At 51.4% G+C, this 27,386-nt stretch overlaps 1 protein-coding gene across 1 annotated transcript in view; it reads left to right on the top strand.

The window, feature by feature from the left end:
• LOC115100087 (cytochrome P450 4B1-like) overlaps positions 1-27,386 on the top strand; it is a 47,747-nt gene that overhangs the window by 5,554 nt on the left and 14,807 nt on the right. Inside the window, exons 3-6 of the mRNA XM_029618282.1 lie at positions 14,998-15,042; positions 18,857-18,984; positions 22,297-22,421; positions 24,578-24,729. Coding sequence (XP_029474142.1) covers positions 14,998-15,042; positions 18,857-18,984; positions 22,297-22,421; positions 24,578-24,729 — 450 coding nt within the window. The remainder of the gene's footprint in view (positions 1-14,997; positions 15,043-18,856; positions 18,985-22,296; positions 22,422-24,577; positions 24,730-27,386) is intronic.

Below are 27,386 nucleotides of genomic sequence, written 5' to 3'. Positions count from 1 at the left end.
CAAGCTTGGGGGAGGGGGCGAGGGTCCCCGGCCCACCTTCTCTAAGTGAACCTCCCAAGGGGGAAACGAGTGGGGGGCGCTTTCCTGTGAAAACCTCCTTCGGGGCTGGCGTGCGGGAGCGCCCGCGGGCCTTGCCCCTCCGGGAGCGGCGGGATGGGGGCCCAACCATGCGTGCACGTGGGACCGCCGCCCTGGGGCATGCGTTGTTGGCCCCCACCGAGCCAAACACTGCCCCCCGGGATTTATCCGGTTTTTATTGAATGAATCTTCGGCTTTTTCGGGCACCTCAACGCGGATGACATTCAGGTAGTTGGAGGTACAGGAGAACCTTTTCTTTTATTTTAAAAAATCCGGCTCGAAGTTTGCGTGTTGTGAAATCCCATGCTCAGAGGGCTGCAGTGTCCACCCCAGGGGTGGAGTTAGAATAAGGAGTTACCTGGGGAGAATCCCTTTTAAAAATGTCCTCCCACATTATAGCCTCTTCCTACTGTAAAATGCATTCCAAAAGCGAGCCTTGTAAGCATCGTATAAAATAATGTTACTTATGCAATTCCGCCGAACATCTGGGAGCAGCCGGGCTGGCTAGGGAATCACAAACTTCCTCAGCAGGCAGTCCAAGTCTCCCGGCTGCCTGGCAGTCCTCCCGCCTCCTGCTCTTCTGGTTCCAGGGCTGCATCCTGGCCTGTAACTGAGGCAAAGAGCTCAGCACTGCTGGGAGGTGGAGAGGCACGATGATGGGCTAACAATAGATGGAGAGTGAAGGAAGGGAAATGGGGGAGAGCAGAGAGAGAGTTGGAGGTCTGGAAGGAAGGAACTGTGGGGAGGTGGAGAGGGACGATGATGGGCTAGCAATAGATGGAGAGTGAAGGAAGGGAAATGGGGAGAGCAGAGAGAGAACTGGAGGTCTGGAAGGAAGGAACAGTGGGGAGATGGAGGAGAGTGAGACTTGGAGGTGGAAGATGGGAATTGGAAAAGGAGAAACAAGGGGAAGAACGAAGGGCGAAAGAGGACAGAGGGAAGTGAAAAGTGGGAAATAAAGGGAAAGAGATTGTTGGAGAAGGGAGAAGAAAAGGCAGAATGAAGACAGATGTCAGAGAAAGGAAGCGGGATGGATAGGTAAACAGGGGAGGGACGAAATCAGGCAAAGAACTGGAGAGAAGCAGTGAGAAGAGAAGAGAAGTAGACAGAGAAGATGAAAGCAGCCAGAAGGCAAGAAAAAATAAATAAATAAATAAATCAGTCTCCCTCCTCCAACAATTTCTTTCCCTTTATTTTCAGCTTTCGTTATTGGAATCAATGATTTTTCGAGATATAAAATATTTGCTGTACAAATTATTTTGGGAGTAATTTTATAACAGCTTACTAAATTAGGTGGCAAAAATGCACCTTCCAGAATTACCTGCACATAATTACACCTGCTGTCAAGGGTGCAGAAACGTTTCAGGCACATTTCCACGCACAGATTATGAAAATGAAAAAGTAAGGCCATCAGTGTTAAACCCCTTGGGAACGCCTCGGGAACTTACCCGTGAAGAGGCAGCCTGTGCTGACGCGCACTGACACGGCTCAGGAACGCCTCGTCCCAGTCCAGATAAACTTACCCATGAAGAGGCAGCCTGTGCTGACGCGCACTGACACGGCTCAGGAACGCCTCGTCCCAGTCCAGATAAACTTACCCGTGAAGAGGCAGCCTGTGCTGACGCTCACTGACACGGCTCAGGAACGCCTCGGCCCAGTCCAGATAAACTTACCCGTGAAGAGGCAGCCTGTGCTGACGCTCACTCACACAGCTCAGGAACGCCTCGGCCTAGTCCAGGTAAACTTACCCGTGAAGAGGCAGCCTGTGCTGACGCTCACTCACACAGCTCAGGAACGCCTCGTCCCAATCCAGATAAACTTACCCGTGAAGAGGCAGCCTGTGCTGACGCTCACTCACACAGCTCAGGAACGCCTCGGCCTAGTCCAGGTAAACTTACCCATGAAGAGGCAGCCTGTGCTGACGCTCACTCACACAGCTCAGGAACGCCTCGGCCTAGTCCAGGTAAACTTACCCATGAAGAGGCAGCCTGCGCTGACGCTCACTCACACAGCTCAGGAACGCCTCGGCCTAGTCCAGATAAACTTACCCGTGAAGAGGCAGCCTGTGCTGACACTCACTCACACAGCTCAGGAACGCCTCGGCCTAGTCCAGATAAACTTACCCATGAAGAGGCAGCCTGTGCTGACGCTCACTCACACAGCTCAGGAACGCCTCGGCCTAGTTCAGATAAACTTACCCGTGAAGAGGCAGCCTGTGCTGACGCGCACTGACACGGCTCAGGAACGCCTCGTCCCAGTCCAGATAAACTTACCCGTGAAGAGGCAGCCTGTGCTGACGCGCACTGACACGGCTCAGGAACGCCTCGTCCCAGTCCAGATAAACTTACCCGTGAAGAGGCAGCCTGTGCTGACGCTCACTCACACAGCTCAGGAACGCCTCGGCCTAGTCCAGGTAAACTTACCCATGAAGAGGCAGCCTGTGCTGACGCTCACTCACACAGCTCAGGAACGCCTCGGCCTAGTCCAGATAAACTTACCCATGAAGAGGCAGCCTGTGCTGACGCTCACTCACACAGCTCAGGAACGCCTCGGCCTAGTCCAGATAAACTTACCCATGAAGAGGCAGCCTGTGCTGACGCTCACTCACACAGCTTAGGAACGCCTCGGCCTAGTCCAGGTAAACTTACCCATGAAGAGGCAGCCTGTGCTGACGCTCACTCACACAGCTCAGGAACGCCTCGGCCTAGTCCAGGTAAACTTACCCGTGAAGAGGCAGCCTGTGCTGACGCTCACTCACACAGCTCAGGAACGCCTCGTCCCAGTCCAGATAAACTTACCTGTGAAGAGGCAGCCTGTGCTGACGCTCACTCACACAGCTCAGGAACGCCTCAGCCTAGTCCAGGTAAACTTACCCGTGAAGAGGCAGCCTGTGCTGACGCTCACTCACACAGCTCAGGAACGCCTCAGCCTAGTCCAGGTAAACTTACCCGTGAAGAGGCAGCCTGTGCTGACGCTCACTCACACAGCTCAGGAACGCCTTGGCCTAGTCCAGGTAAACTTACCCGTGAAGAGGCAGCCTGTGCTGACGCTCACTCACACAGCTCAGGAACGCCTCGGCCTAGTCCAGATAAACTTACCCGTGAAGAGGCAGCCTGTGCTGACGCTCACTCACACAGCTCAGGAACGCCTCGGCCTAGTCCAGGTAAACTTACCCGTGAAGAGGGAGCCTGTGCTGACGCTCACTCACACAGCTCAGGAACGCCTTGGCCTAGTCCAGGTAAACTTACCCATGAAGAGGCAGCCTGTGCTGACGCTCACTCACACAGCTCAGGAACGCCTCGGCCTAGTCCAGATAAACTTACCCGTGAAGAGGCAGCCTGTGCTGACGCTCACTCACACAGCTCAGGAACGCCTCGGCCTAGTCCAGGTAAACTTACCCATGAAGAGGCAGCCTGTGCTGACGCTCACTCACACAGCTCAGGAACGCCTCGTCCCAGTCCAGATAAACTTACCCGTGAAGAGGCAGCCTGTGCTGACGCTCACTCACACAGCTCAGGAACGCCTCGTCCCAGTCCAGATAAACTTACCCGTGAAGAGGCAGCCTGTGCTGACGCTCACTCACACAGCTCAGGAACGCCTTGGCCTAGTCCAGATAAACTTACCCGTGAAGAGGCAGCCTGCGCTGACGCTCACTCACACAGCTCAGGAACGCCTCGGCCTAGTCCAGGTAAACTTACCCGTGAAGAGGCAGCCTGCGCTGACGCTCACTCACACAGCTCAGGAACGCCTCGGCCTAGTCCAGGTAAACTTACCCGTGAAGAGGGAGCCTGTGCTGACGCTCACTCACACAGCTCAGGAACGCCTCGGCCTAGTCCAGGTAAACTTACCCGTGAAGAGGGAGCCTGTGCTGACGCTCACTCACACAGCTCAGGAACGCCTTGGCCTAGTCCAGGTAAACTTACCCGTGAAGAGGCAGCCTGTGCTGACGCTCACTCACACAGCTCAGGAACGCCTCGGCCTAGTCCAGGTAAACTTACCCATGAAGAGGCAGCCTGCGCTGACGCTCACTCACACAGCTCAGGAACGCCTTGGCCTAGTCCAGGTAAACTTACCCATGAAGAGGCAGCCTGTGCTGACGCTCACTCACACAGCTCAGGAACGCCTTGGCCTAGTCCAGGTAAACTTACCCATGAAGAGGCAGCCTGTGCTGACGCTCACTCACACAGCTCAGGAACGCCTCGGCCTAGTCCAGGTAAACTTACCCATGAAGAGGCAGCCTGTGCTGACGCTCACTCACACAGCTCAGGAACGCCTCGGCCTAGTCCAGATAAACTTACCCGTGAAGAGGCAGCCTGTGCTGACGCTCACTCCCACAGCTCAGGAACGCCTCGGCCTAGTCCAGGTAAACTTACCCATGAAGAGGCAGCCTGTGCTGACGCTCACTCACACAGCTCAGGAACGCCTCGTCCCAGTCCAGGTAAACTTACCCGTGAAGAGGCAGCCTGTGCTGACGCTCACTCACACAGCTCAGGAACGCCTCGGCCTAGTCCAGGTAAACTTACCCATGAAGAGGCAGCCTGCGCTGACGCTCACTCCCACAGCTCAGGAACGCCTCGGCCTAGTCCAGGTAAACTTACCCATGAAGAGGCAGCCTGCGCTGACGCTCACTCCCACAGCTCAGGAACGCCTCGTCCCAGTCCAGGTAAACTTACCCATGAAGAGGCAGCCTGTGCTGACGCTCACTCACACAGCTCAGGAACGCCTCGGCCTAGTCCAGGTAAACTTACCCGTGAAGAGGCAGCCTGTGCTGACGCTCACTCACACAGCTCAGGAACGCCTCGGCCTAGTCCAGGTAAACTTACCCATGAAGAGGCAGCCTGCACTGACGCTCACTCACACAGCTCAGGAACGCCTCGGCCTAGTCCAGGTAAACTTACCCATGAAGAGGCAGCCTGTGCTGACGCTCACTCACACAGCTCAGGAACGCCTTGGCCTAGTCCAGGTAAACTTACCCATGAAGAGGCAGCCTGTGCTGACGCTCACTCACACAGCTCAGGAACGCCTCGGCCTAGTCCAGGTAAACTTACCCATGAAGAGGCAGCCTGTGCTGACGCTCACTCACACAGCTCAGGAACGCCTCGGCCTAGTCCAGGTAAACTTACCCATGAAGAGGCAGCCTGCGCTGACGCTCACTCACACAGCTCAGGAACGCCTTGGCCTAGTCCAGGTAAACTTACCCATGAAGAGGCAGCCTGTGCTGACGCTCACTGACACAGCTCAGGAACGCCTCGGCCTAGTCCAGGTAAACTTACCCGTGAAGAGGCAGCCTGTGCTGACGCTCACTGACACAGCTCAGGAACGCCTCGGCCTAGTCCAGGTAAACTTACCCGTGAAGAGGCAGCCTGTGCTGACGCTCACTCACACAGCTCAGGAACGCCTCGGCCTAGTCCAGGTAAACTTACCCGTGAAGAGGCAGCCTGTGCTGACGCTCACTCACACAGCTCAGGAACGCCTCGTCCCAGTCCAGATAAACTTACCCGTGAAGAGGCAGCCTGTGCTGACGCTCACTCACACAGCTCAGGAACGCCTCGGCCTAGTCCAGGTAAACTTACCCATGAAGAGGCAGCCTGTGCTGACGCGCACTGACACGGCTCAGGAACGCCTCGGCCTAGTCCAGGTAAACTTACCCGTGAAGAGGCAGCCTGTGCTGACGCTCACTCACACAGCTCAGGAACGCCTCGGCCTAGTCCAGGTAAACTTACCCATGAAGAGGCAGCCTGTGCTGACGCTCACTCACACAGCTCAGGAACGCCTCGGCCTAGTCCAGGTAAACTTACCCATGAAGAGGCAGCCTGTGCTGACGCTCACTCACACAGCTCAGGAACGCCTTGGCCTAGTCCAGGTAAACTTACCCATGAAGAGGCAGCCTGTGCTGACGCTCACTCACACAGCTCAGGAACGCCTCGGCCTAGTCCAGGTAAACTTACCCGTGAAGAGGCAGCCTGTGCTGACGCTCACTCACACAGCTCAGGAACGCCTCGGCCTAGTCCAGGTAAACTTACCCATGAAGAGGCAGCCTGTGCTGACGCTCACTCACACAGCTCAGGAACGCCTCGTCCCAGTCCAGATAAACTTACCCATGAAGAGGCAGCCTGTGCTGACGCTCACTCACACAGCTCAGGAACGCCTCGGCCTAGTCCAGGTAAACTTACCCATGAAGAGGCAGCCTGTGCTGACGCTCACTCACACAGCTCAGGAACGCCTCGGCCTAGTCCAGGTAAACTTACCCGTGAAGAGGCAGCCTGTGCTGACGCTCACTCCCACAGCTCAGGAACGCCTCGGCCTAGTCCAGATAAACTTACCCGTGAAGAGGCAGCCTGCACTGACGCTCACTCACACAGCTCAGGAACGCCTTGGCCTAGTCCAGGTAAACCTACCCGTGAAGAGGCAGCCTGTGCTGACGCTCACTCACACAGCTCAGGAACGCCTCGGCCTAGTCCAGGTAAACTTACCCGTGAAGAGGCAGCCTGCACTGACGCTCACTCACACAGCTCAGGAACGCCTCGTCCCAGTCCAGATAAACTTACCCATGAAGAGGCAGCCTGTGCTGACGCTCACTCACACAGCTCAGGAACGCCTTGGCCTAGTCCAGGTAAACTTACCCATGAAGAGGCAGCCTGTGCTGACGCTCACTCACACAGCTCAGGAACGCCTCGGCCTAGTCCAGGTAAACTTACCCGTGAAGAGGCAGCCTGTGCTGACGCTCACTCACACAGCTCAGGAACGCCTCGGCCTAGTCCAGGTAAACTTACCCATGAAGAGGCAGCCTGTGCTGACGCTCACTCACACAGCTCAGGAACGCCTCGTCCCAGTCCAGATAAACTTACCCATGAAGAGGCAGCCTGTGCTGACGCTCACTCACACAGCTCAGGAACGCCTCGGCCTAGTCCAGGTAAACTTACCCATGAAGAGGCAGCCTGTGCTGACGCTCACTCACACAGCTCAGGAACGCCTCGGCCTAGTCCAGGTAAACTTACCCGTGAAGAGGCAGCCTGTGCTGACGCTCACTCCCACAGCTCAGGAACGCCTCGGCCTAGTCCAGATAAACTTACCCGTGAAGAGGCAGCCTGTGCTGACGCTCACTGACACAGCTCAGGAACGCCTCGGCCTAGTCCAGATAAACTTACCCGTGAAGAGGCAGCCTGTGCTGACGCTCACTCACACAGCTCAGGAACGCCTCGGCCTAGTCCAGGTAAACCTACCCGTGAAGAGGCAGCCTGTGCTGACGCTCACTCACACAGCTCAGGAACGCCTCGGCCTAGTCCAGATAAACTTACCCGTGAAGAGGCAGCCTGCACTGACGCTCACTCACACAGCTCAGGAACGCCTCGGCCTAGTCCAGGTAAACCTACCCGTGAAGAGGCAGCCTGTGCTGACGCTCACTCACACAGCTCAGGAACGCCTTGGCCTAGTCCAGGTAAACTTACCCGTGAAGAGGCAGCCTGTGCTGACGCTCACTCACACAGCTCAGGAACGCCTCGGCCTAGTCCAGATAAACTTACCCATGAAGAGGCAGCCTGTGCTGACGCTCACTCACACAGCTCAGGAACGCCTTGGCCTAGTCCAGATAAACTTACCCGTGAAGAGGCAGCCTGTGCTGACGCTCACTCACACAGCTCAGGAACGCCTCGGCCTAGTCCAGGTAAACTTACCCATGAAGAGGCAGCCTGTGCTGACGCTCACTCACACAGCTCAGGAACGCCTCGGCCTAGTCCAGATAAACTTACCCGTGAAGAGGCAGCCTGTGCTGACGCTCACTCACACAGCTCAGGAACGCCTTGGCCTAGTCCAGGTAAACTTACCCATGAAGAGGCAGCCTGTGCTGACGCTCACTCACACAGCTCAGGAACGCCTCGGCCTAGTCCAGGTAAACTTACCCGTGAAGAGGCAGCCTGCACTGACGCTCACTCACACAGCTCAGGAACGCCTCGTCCCAGTCCAGATAAACTTACCCATGAAGAGGCAGCCTGTGCTGACGCTCACTCACACAGCTCAGGAACGCCTCGGCCTAGTCCAGGTAAACTTACCCGTGAAGAGGCAGCCTGTGCTGACGCTCACTCACACAGCTCAGGAACGCCTCGGCCTAGTCCAGATAAACTTACCCATGAAGAGGCAGCCTGTGCTGATGCTCACTCACACAGCTCAGGAACGCCTCGGCCTAGTCCAGGTAAACTTACCCGTGAAGAGGCAGCCTGCACTGACGCTCACTCACACAGCTCAGGAACGCCTCGTCCCAGTCCAGATAAACTTACCCATGAAGAGGCAGCCTGTGCTGACGCTCACTCACACAGCTCAGGAACGCCTCGGCCTAGTCCAGGTAAACTTACCCGTGAAGAGGCAGCCTGTGCTGACGCGCACTGACACAGCTCAGGAACGCCTCGTCCCAGTCTAGATAAACTTACCCGTGAAGAGGCAGCCTGTGCTGACGCTCACTCACACAGCTCAGGAACGCCTCGTCCCAGTCCAGATAAACTTACCCATGAAGAGGCAGCCTGCACTGACGCTCACTCACACAGCTCAGGAACGCCTCGTCCCAGTCCAGATAAACTTACCCGTGAAGAGGCAGCCTGTGCTGACGCTCACTCACACAGCTCAGGAACGCCTCGGCCTAGTCCAGGTAAACTTACCCGTGAAGAGGCAGCCTGCACTGACGCTCACTCACACAGCTCAGGAACGCCTCGGCCTAGTCCAGGTAAACTTACCCGTGAAGAGGCAGCCTGCACTGACGCTCACTCACACAGCTCAGGAACGCCTCGGCCTAGTCCAGGTAAACTTACCCGTGAAGAGGCAGCCTGTGCTGACGCTCACTCACACAGCTCAGGAACGCCTCGGCCTAGTCCAGGTAAACTTACCCGTGAAGAGGCAGCCTGTGCTGACGCTCACTCCCACAGCTCAGGAACGCCTCGGCCTAGTCCAGGTAAACTTACCCGTGAAGAGGCAGCCTGTGCTGACGCTCACTCACACAGCTCAGGAACGCCTCGTCCCAGTCCAGATAAACTTACCCATGAAGAGGCAGCCTGTGCTGACGCTCACTCACACAGCTCAGGAACGCCTTGGCCTAGTCCAGGTAAACTTACCCATGAAGAGGCAGCCTGTGCTGACGCTCACTCACACAGCTCAGGAACGCCTTGGCCTAGTCCAGGTAAACTTACCCGTGAAGAGGCAGCCTGTGCTGACGCTCACTCACACAGCTCAGGAACGCCTCGGCCTAGTCCAGGTAAACTTACCCGTGAAGAGGCAGCCTGTGCTGACGCTCACTCACACAGCTCAGGAACGCCTCGGCCTAGTCCAGGTAAACTTACCCGTGAAGAGGCAGCCTGTGCTGACGCTCACTCACACAGCTCAGGAACGCCTTGGCCTAGTCCAGGTAAACTTACCCTAGAAGAGGCAGCCTGTGCTGACGCTCACTCACACAGCTCAGGAACGCCTCGGCCTAGTCCAGGTAAACTTACCCGTGAAGAGGCAGCCTGTGCTGACGCTCACTCACACAGCTCAGGAACGCCTCGGCCTAGTCCAGATAAACTTACCCATGAAGAGGCAGCCTGTGCTGACGCTCACTCACACAGCTCAGGAACGCCTCGGCCTAGTCCAGATAAACTTACCCGTGAAGAGGCAGCCTGTGCTGACGCTCACTCACACAGCTCAGGAACGCCTCGGCCTAGTCCAGATAAACTTACCCGTGAAGAGGCAGCCTGTGCTGACGCTCACTCACACAGCTCAGGAACGCCTCGGCCTAGTCCAGGTAAACTTACCTGTGAAGAGGCAGCCTGTGCTGACGCTCACTCACACAGCTCAGGAACGCCTCGTCCCAGTCCAGGTAAACTTACCCGTGAAGAGGCAGCCTGTGCTGACGCTCACTCACACAGCTCAGGAACGCCTTGGCCTAGTCCAGGTAAACTTACCCGTGAAGAGGCAGCCTGCACTGACGCTCACTCACACAGCTCAGGAACGCCTCGTCCCAGTCCAGGTAAACTTACCCGTGAAGAGGCAGCCTGTGCTGATGCTCACTCCCACAGCTCAGGAACGCCTTGGCCTAGTCCAGATAAACTTACCCGTGAAGAGGCAGCCTGTGCTGACGCTCACTCACACAGCTCAGGAACGCCTCGGCCTAGTCCAGGTAAACTTACCCGTGAAGAGGCAGCCTGTGCTGACGCTCACTCACACAGCTCAGGAACGCCTTGGCCTAGTCCAGGTAAACTTACCCGTGAAGAGGCAGCCTGTGCTGACGCTCACTCAGACAGCTCAGGAACGCCTCGGCCTAGTCCAGGTAAACTTACCCGTGAAGAGGCAGCCTGTGCTGACGCTCACTCACACAGCTCAGGAACGCCTCGGCCTAGTCCAGGTAAACTTACCCATGAAGAGGCAGCCTGTGCTGACGCTCACTCACACAGCTCAGGAACGCCTCGGCCTAGTCCAGGTAAACTTACCCGTGAAGAGGCAGCCTGTGCTGATGCTCACTCCCACAGCTCAGGAACGCCTTGGCCTAGTCCAGATAAACTTACCCGTGAAGAGGCAGCCTGTGCTGACGCTCACTCACACAGCTCAGGAACGCCTCGGCCTAGTCCAGGTAAACTTACCCGTGAAGAGGCAGCCTGTGCTGACGCTCACTCACACAGCTCAGGAACGCCTTGGCCTAGTCCAGGTAAACTTACCCGTGAAGAGGCAGCCTGTGCTGACGCTCACTCACACAGCTCAGGAACGCCTCGGCCTAGTCCAGGTAAACTTACCCATGAAGAGGCAGCCTGTGCTGACGCTCACTCACACAGCTCAGGAACGCCTTGGCCTAGTCCAGGTAAACTTACCCGTGAAGAGGCAGCCTGTGCTGACGCTCACTCACACAGCTCAGGAACGCCTCGTCCCAGTCCAGGTAAACTTACCCGTGAAGAGGCAGCCTGCACTGACGCTCACTCACACAGCTCAGGAACGCCTCGGCCTAGTCCAGGTAAACTTACCCGTGAAGAGGCAGCCTGTGCTGACGCTCACTCACACAGCTCAGGAACGCCTTGGCCTAGTCCAGATAAACTTACCCGTGAAGAGGCAGCCTGCGCCGATGCTCACTCACACAGCTCAGGAACGCCTCAGCCTAGTCCAGATAAACTTACCCGTGAAGAGGCAGCCTGTGCTGACGCTCACTCACACAGCTCAGGAACGCCTCAGCCTAGTCCAGGTAAACTTACCCGTGAAGAGGCAGCCTGTGCTGACGCTCACTCACACAGCTCAGGAACGCCTCGGCCTAGTCCAGATAAACTTACCCGTGAAGAGGCAGCCTGTGCTGACGCTCACTCACACAGCTCAGGAACGCCTCAGCCTAGTCCAGGTAAACTTACCCGTGAAGAGGCAGCCTGTGCTGACGCTCACTCACACAGCTCAGGAACGCCTCAGCCTAGTCCAGGTAAACTTACCCGTGAAGAGGCAGCCTGCGCCGATGCTCACTCACACAGCTCAGGAACGCCTCAGCCTAGTCCAGATAAACTTACCCGTGAACAGGCAGCCTGTGCTGACGCTCACTCACACAGCTCAGGAACGCCTCGGCCTAGTCCAGGTAAACTTACCCGTGAAGAGGCAGCCTGCGCCGATGCTCACTCACACAGCTCAGGAACGCCTCAGCCTAGTCCAGATAAACTTACCCGTGAAGAGGCAGCCTGTGCTGACGCTCACTCACACAGCTCAGGAACGCCTCGGCCTAGTCCAGGTAAACTTACCCGTGAAGAGGCAGCCTGCGCCGATGCTCACTCACACAGCTCAGGAACGCCTCAGCCTAGTCCAGATAAACTTACCCGTGAAGAGGCAGCCTGTGCTGACGCTCACTCACACAGCTCAGGAACGCCTCAGCCTAGTCCAGGTAAACTTACCCGTGAAGAGGCAGCCTGTGCTGACGCTCACTCACACAGCTCAGGAACGCCTCGGCCTAGTCCAGATAAACTTACCCGTGAAGAGGCAGCCTGTGCTGACGCTCACTCACACAGCTCAGGAACGCCTCGGCCTAGTCCAGATAAACTTACCCGTGAAGAGGCAGCCTGCGCCGATGCTCACTCATATAGCAGGTGCCCGTTTCTGAGGGTTGCACACCATTTGGTATTGCCCAATCTCTACGTATTCCCAGGACTGGTGTTAGGGCAGGAAAGGCATAATGTTAGCAGCGGAGTTTTAGATATTCAAAGCTGTATGCAGCAGTTTTCCTAATAAAGTGACTGCACAAAAGCCAGCAAAATTGAGCGTCCGGTTTTCGACCCGACAGCCGTGGGCCGACTTCAAATTATTTTTTTTTTCACTTTTGGAAAGTTTCGGGACCTCCTGGCCCCACAGTTAGGCAGCGAGATCCCTTTGAATATCAGCCCCATAGATAATGCTCCTTAGAAGAGTATTTAACTGGCTGTTATAAGATGCTTACAAACATCATGAGATGTCCTGTCTTAGCCAGGTAGAGAAGCAGCGTGCCTGTTTCTAAAACTAATACAACGCCACTGGTTTCCTTCGTATCAGAAGTGTTATTTGCGTACTGTGCAGCTTTCAAGGGTAGAACTGGCCAGGGATCAGCTTTCACTTCCTATGCACTGAAAGGGTCACTGTTCAGGCAATGGTTTCTGAAATTCTTTAAGCTTCTTTCTGTTTTACCCCAAAAACCTGCTCGACAAGCTCTCTCATATGGAATGGGATTTGATTGGCTGAGGCGGAGCACGTCTGACATCATTTGTGCCATCGTAGACAAGAGGGACTAATCAGATCCCAAAAGATTGTAACGCACAGTTCAAGTTTGCATTGCTGACTTCAAGAAGGTGAAAGGTGACTGGGGGGAGGCGTAGACCACCCCCATACTTCCCACCCTAACTCTGAAAAAGCCAAATATGCACATCTAAGTCACAGATAGTAAAGGGTCAGTATTCAGCCTCGGGGCGTCCAGGTAATTTAGCTGGATAAATTCATCTGTCCTGACTATCCAGCAGCACATATATACCATATATAGCTGGATAACTTTATCTGGCCACGTTTAGGACTGCAATGAGGTCATTTAGCTGGATAACACTGAATATTAGCATTATGCAGCTAACTGACGGGCCGATACAGTACAGTGCGCTCCGCTATTGGACGCACGTTTTCCCTTACCCCTTATTCAGTAAGGGGCCAAAAATGCGCGCCCAACCCGCCGAACCTAATAGCGCCCTCAACATGCAAATTAGTTATGCCCGCACGATACAGAAAGTAAAATGTGCAGCCAAGCCGCACATTTTGCTTTCAGAAATTAACGCCTACTCAAAGGTGGGCGTTAATTTCTCCGGGCACCGGGAAAGTGCACAGAAAAGCAGTAAAAACTGCTTTTCTGTGCACCCTCCGACTTAATATCATGGCGAGCCGTCGCATATCCACAGGCCACGAGGCAGCCTCCTCCCTTCTCCCACACAAGCTGATTCCCTGCAGGATCTGGAAAACAGGCGTGGCGGGGGAGGGGGATGTCCACGTCCCTAGGCCCCTCCTCAATTAATTTTCAGGCCCACAGGCTCCCCCCTTCAGTTTTTATAATTAAACTCGGCTATCATTCTGTCCACGTCCCAACTATTCCCAGGAGAATCACATGACTGGACATCATACTTTTAAATATTAAACTTTGTTTCAGAAATCATGTCATAGTGCTTGATGAATTTGTGTTCTGTGATTTTTTTAGATAAGACTGCAAACATTTACCTAAATTTATCAATTATAAGATATTCCTACTCCATTGGTTGAAGGTAATCTCTGAAATGGCTGGCTGGGCTGAACTGGAATTATTTTCCCTTTACTACTCACCATTAGAAAAACATTCAAGTTGTGTTGAGACTTCAGTTACAGTGAGAGAAAGTCCATCCATTACCAGGCGGTTTGTGAAGTAACACACAAACCCTGCATTATGTCACTCAGAACCTACACAGCCAACTGGCCATAGCAACACGGCATTAACTCCCAGCCAACAGCCCTGCATGAAAAGGCAACACTACAAATACTCTACCTGACCCTAAGACACCAATACACCTTCTAGCGGGAAAACAGAACAAGCGGGACTACCTCAGATCCCTGCACAGAGGGATCCTCAGGCCAGCAGAATCCCTCACCTCCATCACACACAGAGAACAGTGCCAGACCCTCACCAGATACAGAATAAGGGGTCACAAATTAGAAATACAAATACTCTACCTGACCCTAAGACACCAATACACCTTCTAGCGGGAAAACAGAACAAGCGGGACTACCTCAGATCCCTGCACAGAGGGATCCTCAGGCCAGCAGGATCCCTCGCCTCCGTCACACATAGAGAACAGTGCCAGACCCTCACCAGATACAGAAATTGGAAATATGCAATTAAGAACTGAAATCTTCTTTGTTCTGCTCTCCTCTCCAGTCTCTCACCCCCTTTCTGTTCCCTGCAGATGGGAGGAGGGGGCCGGGGGATTGGATTAGGGAGGGTCCTCTTTGCTTTGCACTGTGCTCCCTCTGCTCCAGGCTGAAATCCACCCCCATCCAGTTTCTTGCCCGCTGCCTGCGAGGGGAGGGGCTGGAGTAGGAAGCAGAGGGCTGATCTCTGCTGCCTGAGATTTTGGGCACTGGCTAAGAGGGTCATCGGGTCACAGCCTTGTGCGCTTATGCCCATAAGTTAAAGCAGCCTTGCCGATGACGCTCCCTTGGGTAGATGCCCCACCAGCCCTGCTCGATGGGATATAAATTGTCAAACAAAATGTTCTTTTTACTTCATCAGTCACTTTTCACTCTTTTACCACTCTTCATGTTCTTTGTTTATTATTTTTTTTCCTAACAAAATCCCATAAAAGCGAGTCTCTAATTTGCAAACTGAATCTGTGCCCCAAAATGTAAATTCTGTTGAAGCGAAGTTCCGCCACCTAACCCTGTTTCTTTCATCACCTTTTACAGATCCCAAGTCGAATTTGGTCTACCATTTCTTGCTGCCGTGGATCGGTACGTACCCTTGTCTCTCCTCGAGGTTCCCGAAGGTTCGGCATAAACTGCCTGGTCAGGGGGGGGAGAAGAATGCGTAAGGACAAAGTCCAGAGGCCAGTTCAGTGTTAATCTGTAACGGACTGTGTGCGCCCTCCTGCGTCAGACTTTCCCGTGATAGAGGCTGGGGGTCCTGCTTGCTGGTGTGGTCACAGCTGCATTCCCCCTTTTAGAGAGAATTTCTTGAGGTTTGCCTCGGGCGTCCGCCGAAGGCTTACCTGCAGACTTTACTGTACACAAGAGCATGTCCAGCGTGGCCAGGGAAGCTCGGGGACCACATCATTGGATTTTTCCCGATTATCTTGCTTCCCTGGAGGTAGTTCACTTCCAGTGGTGAGCACGATCATGGTGGAACAGGATCTTCAGGCTTCTTACATTTTTCCATAGGTCTTTGTGGCTCACATGACGGGCTTTCTGTTCACCGCTTTGGAGGTGCGTATAGGCAACAAAAGGTTAATCCCAAACCAAGCAGTTGAAGCTGCACTAACTGAGCCTCAGGGAAGCCCGTCAGCTGGAGTAAAAAGTTAGCAAGTAGCTCATTTAAAACAAATCAAAGAAAATTCTTTTTTACTCTTTTTTTGAAGAAAATTCTTTTTCACTTGGTGCATAGTTAAGCTCTGGAATTCATTGCCAGAGGATGTGGTTACAGCAGTTAGTGTAACTGGGTTTAAAAAAGGTTTGCATAAGTTCCTAGAGGAAAAATCCATAAACTGCTATTACGGTAATTAATAAGCAATAGTAGCTTGTGATTTATCTAATGTTTGGGTACTTGCCAGGATCTTATGGCCTGGATTGGCCTCTGTTGGAAGCAGGATGCTGGGCTTGATGGACCCTTGGTCTGACCTAGTATGGCATTTCTTATGTTATGTCCCTGGGGTAGAGTTTGGGGCCAGAAGGGCAAACCCCTTTGGCCCCAGGTGTGATAGAGCAGAGGAGCTACAGAAGGGGGGAGGGGAGCAGACAGGGACTTTTCTTGCTGGACGGAGGGGGAAAGGACTGGTCCCAGAGATCAGAGGTGGGGGTATCTTTACGCTGTTTTCTAAGCATGGAGAGGAGTAACACTATGCAGCAATAGCTTGCCCAGAGAAGTATTGGGGCTGTATTTAAAAATATCACTTGTGGATAGAAGCCAGAGTGGTGTGTGCGGCTTGCCATCCTCAAGAAGCCTTTCTGGCTGGGTTTAGCTGCCTTGGAAAGCCAGTTCACTGTGCCATCCTGTTCTGAAAAGGCTGGGGAGAGGAGAATACGGACCGGATACTTGTGGTGGGACTTGCCTGGCACACAGGCTCCTGCTTCAGATCAGAGACGGCCTGTACTGAGCTTTCATTCACAACCAGCCAGGGCTACCTCCATTCATAATCCCTTTCACTAGCCCACCTAATCCAGGGCAGGGGCCACAGACTGCAGCGTCCCCCCCAGAACCTGATCCATGTGCACGCTAGTTCCAGTGTCACGTTGTGTGATGACCGTGACCCTCCAAGGTTTGTGAGCACTTCTTCCACACCATCCCTAGCCCTGGCTGGCCCAGTGAACAGAAGACCTGACCCGAAAATCAAACCCCGTTCCTCCGGATGTCAGCATGTAGCACTCCCACACAGCCACCGGGCATGGCTACCGACGGCAGCTGAATGTAAGGAAAGATGAATAATGATTTAGGAAGGCAAAGGCAGCATCTCCAACAGAGCTGGATGGAAGCCTGACACAGTGCAGCTCAGAAAACTTGTTTTCCTATTGCTCACATCCTAAGGGCGCCCTTCCTACTCCAAAGACAAGGCAAATTAACATTGCATATTACTGTGTGTTTCCCACTGCAGTTTTAAATCAAACGTTCATGAGTCACTCTGGTAAGAAGGCCAGGATTTCCAACACTCACATACGTGAAAGCGTTTGATTGGATAATAACTTTCAGCACAAGCTATAATTTATTTTTCTTTGCGTATAAAAGATACCTTTCTAAAGCTAACCTCTGTTCTAAGAAGCAAGCTTTTGGAACTACTAAGGCAACGTGGACAGGAATTTAGAAGCCCCAGAAGTTTGGCACATTGCAATATGGAGGTTTGTCGTCCTGTATGAGGCCAATATTTAAAGCTATCCAGCTTTCTCAGCCGGATAAGACTTATCTGGGTAACTTACGCAGGATATTCAGCCGCTGAATATACCCAGATATCCGCATATGCTATGGGCCACATCTAACTTATCTGGTTAACGTAGCTGGATAAGACTCAATATTGCCACTTCCCTGTACGTACCCGGATCAGTCCAGACACCTGGGTTGTGACTCCGCACCAGCAGATGGAGACAGAGCAAAACTTGACGGGCTCCCTACATATAGTAAGGTGCCACCCACAGCCCCTCAGTCTTACTCTGTCTCCAGCAGATGGGGCAGGTCCACCCACAGTCTCTGGGATCCCTGGGGTTTTAGTCAGTCAGGGATAGTAAAAAAAAAATAATAATAATAATAATAGAAGGAAGGTAAAATCCTTGTTAGTTTGTAGCATTCCTTTAAAAAAAAAAAAAAAAAAAAAAAATTTTACTTACAATTTTTACAGACAAGCTCCCGTCGGAGGTGCCTCCCAGGGGGGTTAGGTAGGTCCTGAGGGGATCAGCCCCCCCTGGTCGAGGCCGCTGCTGAGGGTCGAGGACCCGGCCGTGCCTGGCAGCAGTGTCGGGGGTGACACCGGGGAGCCCGGTTCACTCACCCCCGGTGGAGCGGAAAACTTCAGCACCTGGGCCAGCGGCTAAGTATAAAAAAAAAAGTTTTGATAGCACCCATGGAAGATACCCCACCTCCAGCCCCTTAGAACTAAAGGGCAGCTCCAAGATTTAATTCGGAAGCCCCATGCTCATCTGTCAGATTTTATTTTAGTCTGACATCTCCAACCCCTTAAGCCTGGTTAGCTTTCCCAGAATTTAATTCGGAAGCTCTGTCTAGGTCTGGTTTTGGAGTCTTTTAGCTGTGAACCACACTGGGAAGAGTGTCTAATTCTCAGTGAGCATTTCCAGGAAACCTTATTCCGCAAATGAGAAGGGCCTTGTCCTTGAAGGACCTTAAATGTGAGATCCACGATTTTAAATTTACATCTCATTATAAACTGAAATTGAAGTAACCACTAGCACACACAACCTGAGTTGTGAATATTCCCCCTCTCCCCTCTGGCTGAATGCATACATTTTGTGTGCATACAAAGTGGGGGTCGATGGAGGCTTGACCTCTCCTGGTGCGTGCTGGCTGGATAAAGTTACGTGCAGATCTCTGGTTGGAAAACAGCAGTTCCAACTTCACCCGGAGAAAGCTGGGCACATAACATTATCCAGATGCATTCAGGGGGAGCCTCGTTAAGTCCCACTGAATATCTGGGTCAGGTTATGCCTGTAACTTTCCTCGGGCCAGTTTGCCACTCACCGCCTCGCTGAATATCGCCGCCCTCATGTTGTGATTTTTTTGCACAGTGGATTCTGGTTTGTGAGCACGGGCCTCCCCTAACTGTTTCCATGAATTGGGTACCTCGTGATGGAGTGCCAGCCGCCATGTGGTATCGAACGGCAGACGCCGCCAGCCCAGCTTCTGGGAACAGAGATGTAGCATTGCACTGTGCAGCGACCCTGCTGTAAACGTGGAAAAATGCCAAGGGCAGGTGATTACATTTTAAATGTGCCCTCTCATCCTTCCTCATATACAGCGGTGCGGCCAGGGGCATGTTTGTGTATTGAAATTTTATACTTAGCGACCGTCGGTCCTGGAAAAGGCTCTCAGTTGTTACTGCTGTCCCCGCAGGGAAAGGCTTACTGGTCCTGTCCGGGCAAAAGTGGTTCCAGCACCGCAGGCTGCTGACTCCGGGCTTTCACTACGACATCCTGAAGCCTTACGTGAAGCTGATGTCCGACTCCACCAACGTCATGCTGGTGGGTACTGGGATAACTGGATCGCCAGCTGGCTGACTCCGAATATTGACCTGCCTGATTCTGGGCTCCCTTTTCCTCCTGCTTGCTCTTGTCTGTTACGGTCTAAAGTATTCTGTGGAAACCCAGTGAATGCTGGCAGAGAAGGACCACCAGCCTGCCCCTTTCTTGAGCTCTATCCTTGCATCCGGGGATCTTCTGTGCCTGCCCCAGGCATTCCCGGATTCTGTTGCTCCTTTTTGGCTTCCACCGACCTTTCCGTGAAAATGTTTTCTGAATTGTGTTCTTGAGTCCAGCCCCTTTCAGCCGAGCCCCCAGCTTTCCTGCGGCAGATTTTTCAAAATTCTGCAGCAGTCTCGTGGCAAATTTGCATAACGTTTCACACCTCCAACCTTGCAAAAAAAGTCAGGTTTTAAATTAAAAATAATTATTTGTTTTTAAATAAGATTTAAACTATATACACACAAACAAGTGCCACGTGCTGAAATCAGCAATTTATCAAGTGAAAGGTGTGGAACTTACATGTCTGATCTGAGAAATGCCACTTTTGCTTTGAATTGAAACCCAATGCAAGCTTTCTTTTTATGTTTTCTTGGGAATGTCCTTGCTGTCTTTCTGAGTACATGAGCTTCAGCATGCTGCGAGTGCCCTCAGGATCAGCTGTTAATCACACGGAAGGATTTGTGCACATATATTGGAAAAGTGGCACAGGATACATGAAAGGGCTTGAACTGGTACAAGTTTAAAACTTATCAGCAGCAGTGCCACTCATCAAGGCTTCTATGATTTGAAATCAGTGCCCTCTCTGCCAGCTGTGGGACATCAGGACAAATTACTTTTTTTTTTTTAACAAAAGGACTTGTATAATTTGAAAAAAAATAAAATCCCAAGAGGCTTCCTGAAATACTTGTGAACCCCCTCCCATATCCTCACTGTGAAGGGGGCACCAGGTGATGCTGAGCAGAAGAAGCTAGGCCGTTAGGGTGCAGCGACGTGAACCCACAAAAACAGCCTCTACCCTCAGAGTGATGTGTCAGCAAAAGTCTTTACTGTAACAAAACTTCAACAGAACCGATTTGACAGGCTGGGTTTAGTGGGTGAAAAACATGGGGTCATCCTTCACACACCCAACAATACAAACACCCTGTGACAGGATCTCGTAGGAAGTGTCATCGGCAAACGACACAAAGAGTCCATCCAGTCTGCCCAGCAAGTCTGCTGCTCCCTGCAGGTTACCCCAGGTATCACAGATTACCCCTTTTCTTCATTTCGGGATCCTCTTTGTTTGCAGGTGATAAAGCCTTGACGAGTGGCACTGCTGCTGCTAAGTTTTAAACTTGTACCAATTCAAGCCCTTTTATGTTATCTTATGCCACTTTTCCAATATATGTGCACAAGGGTCCTTGGTGAGGCTTCACTTGGAGTACGGTGTTCAGTTCTGGAGCCCGGATCTCGAAAGGGACAAAGACAGAATGGAGGTGGTCCAGAGAAGAGTGACCAAAATGGGGGGGCCTATGAGGAGAGGCTGAAGGATCTGAATATGTACACCCGGGAAGAGAGGCGGTGCAGGGGAGATTTGATACAGACCTTCAGATACCTGAAAGGTTAATGATGCACAAACTTCAAACCTTTTCCATTGGAAAGAAATCAATAGAACTAGGGGTCATGAAATGAAACTCCAGGGGGACGTCTCAGAACCAACGTCAGGAAATATTTCTTCATGGAGAGGGTGGTGGATGCTGGAATGCCCTTCTGGAGGAGGTGAAGACAAAAGGTGAAAGAATTCAAAGGGGCACGGGATAAACACTGAGGATCCCTAAAGGCTGAAGGATGGGAATAAAGAAAAGAGCACATGGGGGTAACTTGCTGGTGTGGTGGTTACTGCCCTTAACCAATAAGCCTTCATACTGTTGATGCAGCTCCATCATTGCTCTCTGCTTCAGTGGCAGGGGGAAAGGGGGAATTGGATTTATACAGTGACCGAGGGTCCCGACTTTTATGGCCTAGGAAAACAAATAAGTATGGGGGTAACTTGCTGGTGTGGCGGTTACTTCCCTTAACTAATAAGCCTGATACTTTGATGCAACTCCAACATTGCTCTCTGCTTCAACGGCAAGAGGTAACAGGGAATTGGACTCGACAGTAACCAACAAGGATCCTGACTTTTATGGTGTGGGCAACTGATAAGCATGGGGGTGACCTATACAGCACGGCACCATAAGCTTGCTGGGCAGACTGGATGGACCATTTGGCCCTTTTCTGCCATCATTTCTATGTTTCCATATCCATCACCGTTCTTGTCTTCACCATCTCTTTTGGGAGGGCATTCCATGCATTCACCACCCTATCCATGAAGAAAATATTTCTAATGTTGGTCCTGAGACCTGGGAGCTTCATATTATGTCCCCTAGTTCTACCAATTTCTTTCCATTGGAAAAGGTTTGATTCTTGTGCACCATTAATACCCTTCAGGTATTTAAAAGTCTATCCTATCTCCCTTGCACCTCCTCTCCTCCAGGGTGTACATATCTAGGTCCTCCAGTCTCATTTCAAAGTCTTCCGGTGCAGACCCCACACCATTTTGGTCTCCCTTCTCTGGACCACCTCCATCCTGTCTCTGTCCTTTCTGAGATACCATCTCCAGAACTGACCACTGTACTCCAGATGAGGCCTCACCAAAGACCTGCATTATCACCTCCTTTATCCTGCTGGTATCCCTCTCTGTATACAGCCCAGCATGCCTCTAGCCTTAGCTACCACCTTGTCACATTGCTTCGCTGCCTTCACATCATCAGACACTGTCACCCCCAGGTCTCCTTTCTGCTCTGTGCACTTCAGTCTTTCGCCCACCCCCCCCCCCCCATCACATAAAGCTCTGTTGGATTTCTGTACCCCAAATGCATGACTGTACTTCTTGGCACTGAACTCCATCTGCCAAACCTTCATCTACTCCTCCTGCTTTCTTAGATCACTTTTCATTCTCTGTATTTCTTCAAATGTTGCAGATCTTAGTTATGGCTGCAATAAGGCAAACTTTTTTTTTCTAACCCTTCCCTTATGTCATTTACAAAGATTGTGAATAGAACCAGCCCCAAACCAATCCTTGAGGCAGTCCACTTACCACTTCTGCCCTCGGCCTAGGTTTCATTTGCCACCGCTCGCTGTCATCTGTCAAGCAACCAAATTTCAATCCATTTCACCACCCTGGGATCCACGGCTGTAAATCTGGCTGCGCTGAATATTGACCTCCGAGTGAATGGGGTCTGATACACCGTGTCCCTCGTGCTGTGGAGTTACTTCTGTTTTCTGCTTTAGGATAAGTGGGAGAAGCTCATCTCGGACGACCATCCAGTGGAAATGTTCCAGCACGTCAGCCTGATGACCCTGGACAGCATCATGAAATGCGCCTTCAGCTGCAACAGCAACTGCCAGCACAACAGGTCAGCGTGCGCTACCTTCATGAGAGCCCAAAATATATTTACTGGTCACCGATGCCTTAGAGGCCGATGTAATAAAACCCGTGCTAGAAGTAGAGTTGCATTTTAGTGTGAGTTTGTTTAGCACTGGCGGAAAAAAATGGGGTCCCAAAGGGCTGCAGTAAACTAATGGCATGCAAATAGCCTCTGAGTGAAAAAAAAAAAGGTGTGCTTTTTTTTTTTTTTTAAATTCAGAGGCTATTTGTATGCCCATAGAACTTAAATTCGCATTAAAAAAAATAAAAGAATGACTGAGCGGGCCAGGAGAGCCCTCTTTCCCTCCTAGAGCACAGCAGGTCAGGAAAGTCCTCCCTCCCACCCACCTTCAAATTAACCTGGCGGTTGCTAAACTCCTACCCTCCCGAGCATTCTAAAACCCCGGGAGCCCCAGCTGGAGAAGACTCTACCTCCTCCCGCAGGGCTGCTGTCTCAGCTGACAGCCGATTGGTCCCTCTACAGTCACATGTCAATGAAAAAGCACCAATCCCCTTTCAGAATTCTGAAAGGACCGCCTTCTGAGAGGGGCCTGGTTCTTTCACTGACAGCTGATGTGTTAGAAGGCGGTCCTTCCAGAATTCTGAAAGGGGATTGGTGCTTTTTCACTGACATGGGGCAGTGGAGGGACCAATCGGCTGTCAGTCGAGAGAGCATCCCCGCCGGTAGGGTCTCTGGCTGGGCTTCCCTGAGGGGAGGGGATTTGGAGGCTCCATGGGATTCTGGTTGAAAGGAGTTCAGTTCCCAATTTGTTTGTTTTTGGTAAGAGGGAGGGGGCTCGTTGGGCCCACTGGATCAGACCAGACGGACTGACCGACCAGACCCAATTTAACATGCTTGGGGGGGGGGGGGAGAGGATTCGCCCACGTGGGGTTTGGTGCCCTTCTCTTTACTGTAGGAGGCTTTACATTTCCCGTGTCAGCCTCCCCTCTAGTGCGCCTCCCTGTATTGCAGAGGTAATAGCTAATAAGGCTTATTACCCTGCAATGTGCATTAGATGCACTAAGCTTGCCTCAGGTTTTTTTTAGTGTGGGTTTATTATGGCACTAAATCCCTTATTGAGGGTTTCCCAAACCTGTCCTGGATATCCACAGTGAATATGTAGGAGATAAATTTACATACCATGGAGGCTCAGCATATGCAAATATTCATGCATATTCATATCCCGGAAACCTGACTGGCTGTGGGGTTTCCAGGACAGGTTTGGGAAGCCCTGCCTTATTGCATACCTGGGCAAGGTTAGCGCTGAAAAAGCCATGCTACAGTACAAGGAACCCCCCACAGTAGGCCCAGCATGGTTTCTTACATTGGATGATAAGAGAGGGTAATTTTCTGAAAAGGCCCTGCTGAGAACTGCCACCCTTCACTACAGGCAAAAGCGCCCTTGCCGGATTGTTGGTTAGGGAGGAAAGGTGCATGCAGCACACTTTGAAAGCCTTGCACAGGGGGGTACAATGAACATTGTTTCCTTGTTTTTGTTTTATTTCTTTAAAACAAAACAAAGTAAACAAAAACCAAAATGAAAAGAAAATCTGTCAGGTCCAGCTCCCTTCTCCCCCTGCCACCCATTCTTGATGTCAGCCCTGCCCAATTCCCCTGGGCCCCTTTCCCAGGCCAGCTCTTACCCCAGTCTGTAGATCGCCCTGGGATGGGGCAGTCCTGCCAGGGGGGATAGTGCTAAACTGAAAGCTTGCTTTTGGGCAGCAGTATGTTTTTTCATGGGGGACTGAGGAGCTGGCTGTGTTTGTCAATGTTTGGGTTTCTTTTTTTTAAATGAAAGAACATCCCTACTTTCCGCAGGTACATTGGACCTTCCGTCCCCCTTCTAGATGGATTTTCAAAATGAAACCCCTGCAGGACACATGGGTTCTTTAAAAATCATCCCCTCAAATGGGGGCCTGCAGTTGTTAAAGCTGCTTGAACTAGGCCTAGCCGTAAAATTCAGAGTTTTGTTTTATGTCTCAAAAATGTAAACAGACAATTGTTTTAATTGAACACCGTTTTGGTTCTTAAATAGAAGAAAGGCAGTTTTATCAAATAAAATAAACCCAAAAATTGAGATCAAAATCCAGGCTAGTGTGAGCCCTGACCCTAATGAGAGCTTTCGTGTTCCTTCTGCTGTCCAGTGACGACTCCTACATCCAAGCTGTGTACGAGCTTTCCTACCTGACGAACCTTCGACTCCGCTGCTTCCCCTATCACAATGACCTCGTTTACTACCTCAGCCCCCACGGATTCCGCTTCCGGAAGGCCTGCAGCATAGCTCATCAGCACACAGGTATCCCGGAGCAGCCACCACACAAGTGGCACTAATGAACTGAAAACTTAATACAGTGGGCTGCATGAGCATTACCGGTAACTAAAGGGTCCTCTTAGCTTGCATTAGCTGTGTGGCCATGAAATTCTGCAGTTTTAGTTCCTGGTGGCAGTTTGCTCAAAATTTCGATCTCAAGATGACACAAGCCCCGCCATTCATTGAAAAAGATGAGATATGCTGTTTCTAGTGATTTTTTTGTAGTGTAAAAGTTTACATTTTGGGCATAATATCCTAACCTTGGTCTGATACTCTGTGCTAATGTTTACAATTGAAAGCTTTGCATGTAAACAATAGGACTCGCACGTGTAAAAGAGCATATACACGAGTATTAGCTGTTTTAGAAACCTCGCCATACACGCATAAATCAGGGTCTGTGAGTAAATGTGTGCCTGTAGAAACGGGTCAGGCCAGGGCCAAAATACAGCTGTGCTCATAAGTTTGCATACCCCTGGCAGAATTTGTAAGATGTGTAGCACTTTAAGGAAACATGAGTGATCAGACAAAACATACGTCTGTTATTTTTAATGTGCTTCAAATTAAACTATTGTATGCATCACAGAATAGCACAATTATTAAACAAACCATAGCAATAAGGGAAATAATAAAATGGTACTAAGGAACCTTCTTTAGTGTCTCCAAATGGGATTTGCACATATCATAACAGGAATAAAACTCATTCATTAGCCAGGGTATGTTAGGAGTGATCTCAGTCTCTCGTAATTACTGCTAATGCGCTGTGCCAACGAGTTGCCGCCTCCATATCAAGGTGTGCTTGGAAATTCTTCTTAATCAGGCCACTGAGGACTGTTTCAGTATCTTTCTGCCACTTTTCTTAGTCTGTGATTGCATCTTCTGGTACATAAGGACCTTTGCTTTTTCCATACGATCCACAGAGTTGTTGCTGGCTACGGACATCTCGTTTAGCAGTGATGTTCTTGTGTTCTTCTCCTTCACCACAATATCTGATTTTTGCACATCAGTGGTCCTGCTGATGGGAAAAGGAATGTCCCAAGTGATCTCTTCTGTACTATTAGGGTTGTGCTCCCAATGTTTATTTGCTACATTGATGTTATAATGTTTACACGCAGGCCGATACGGAACAGTGCGCGCAGCCGAGCACACCGTTTAGCCCCCGTTTGGCTGCGCGTTTTCCACGCCCTATTATTACTCTTTATACTGTAAGCGCGTGGAAAACGCGTGGCCAACCCCCCCTTCCCCCAAAACTAATAGAACTCATCACATGCAAATGCCTGTTGATGAGCCTATTAGTTATACCCGCGGGATACCGAAAGTAAAATGTGTGGCCAAGCCGCACATTTTACTCTCAAAAATTAACGCCTGCCCAAAAGCAGGCGTTAATCATGAACAACACAGGGAAAGTGTATAGAAAAGTCAGAGGGTGTGCTTTTCTGTACACCCTCCGACTTAATCTCATAGCGATATTAATTCAGAGGTCCCAAAAATTAAAAAAATCAAAACTTCTTTAAAAAAAAAAAAAAAAAAAAAAAATCTGCCAGCCCGCGGGTTGGAAGACGGACGCTCAATTTTGCCAGCGTCTGTTTTCCGAACCCGTGGCTGTCAGTGGGTTCCACAACAGATGCCGGTAAAATTAAGCGTCGGTTGTCAGACCCGCTGACAGCCGCCGCTTCCGCTAATAAGGAGGCGCTAGGGATGCGCTAGTGTCCCTAGCACCTCCTTATTAGCGCCGGCACTAATTTAAATACTGAATTGTGTGCCCAGGAGAGGTGCCTGGGCGTGCGTCGGGAGAGTGAGCACTCGCCTTGGAGCGCCAGCTGTCCCGCAGTTTTTTTTTAATCTGCCTGACAGCTTCTAATGAATGTGCCGTGCTACCTTGTTGTGCCTCTCTGTATAGAGGCCTTCTGTCATCAGCACATCACATCCAGCGATGAGATGTGTTACTGTTTCCAGGTCTGTTCCGCAGAATCTGCATTTGTCTGTTTTACCAGCCTTTTCTATGCCGGCTCTGAACCATCTTGCCTGTAGTCCACTATCTTGCGGTGCAGTTACCAGTCTTCCTCAGGCAGTGGTGGGGGAGGGTGTGTGTGCGTAGGGGGACTGTGTAAGTGGGATGTGTTTGTTGTGTGTGTGTTGGCGGGGAGGTCGCAATGGGGCGGGGGACATTATAGGATGTCCCACACTCTCTTGAACCCTCTCCCTCACTAAACTCGTTTATTTTGGCAACTGCAACATTCCAGTTATGATTGTGATGGAGATGATATACCATTGAATATCCCCCTGGATGATTAATTACCTTAAAAACGTCTAATCATGTGAGGTTTCCTTACCAGAAGGAGTGAACCTGAAATCCTGGGAGGTACAAAGAGAGCAGTGAAACAGAGGTTTGGGGTTTGCTCCCTCGTGTGAGAGGAGCAGATGGTGAGCCACCATCTTAGGGTGTGGAGTTTTGAGTTGGATTTTCCCTCTTAAAGGACCTCATGTCCGATGCTGCTCCAATTTTATTACGCTTTCCTGGGTTAGAAGTCTGTGGCCGCTCTGCGTAGAGCCTGGGAAAAGTAGAGAGGCAGCGTTCCTGTTCCCATAATATTTGTGTCCATGTTTTGGTTGCCAGAGGAGGCACCGTTCGTGCCTCTTGTTCC

Source organism: Rhinatrema bivittatum, chromosome 10, assembly GCF_901001135.1.
Source record: "Rhinatrema bivittatum chromosome 10, aRhiBiv1.1, whole genome shotgun sequence".
Classification (NCBI taxonomy): Eukaryota; Metazoa; Chordata; class Amphibia; order Gymnophiona; family Rhinatrematidae; genus Rhinatrema; species Rhinatrema bivittatum.
This window is presented reverse-complemented; position numbering and strand designations above follow the sequence as displayed.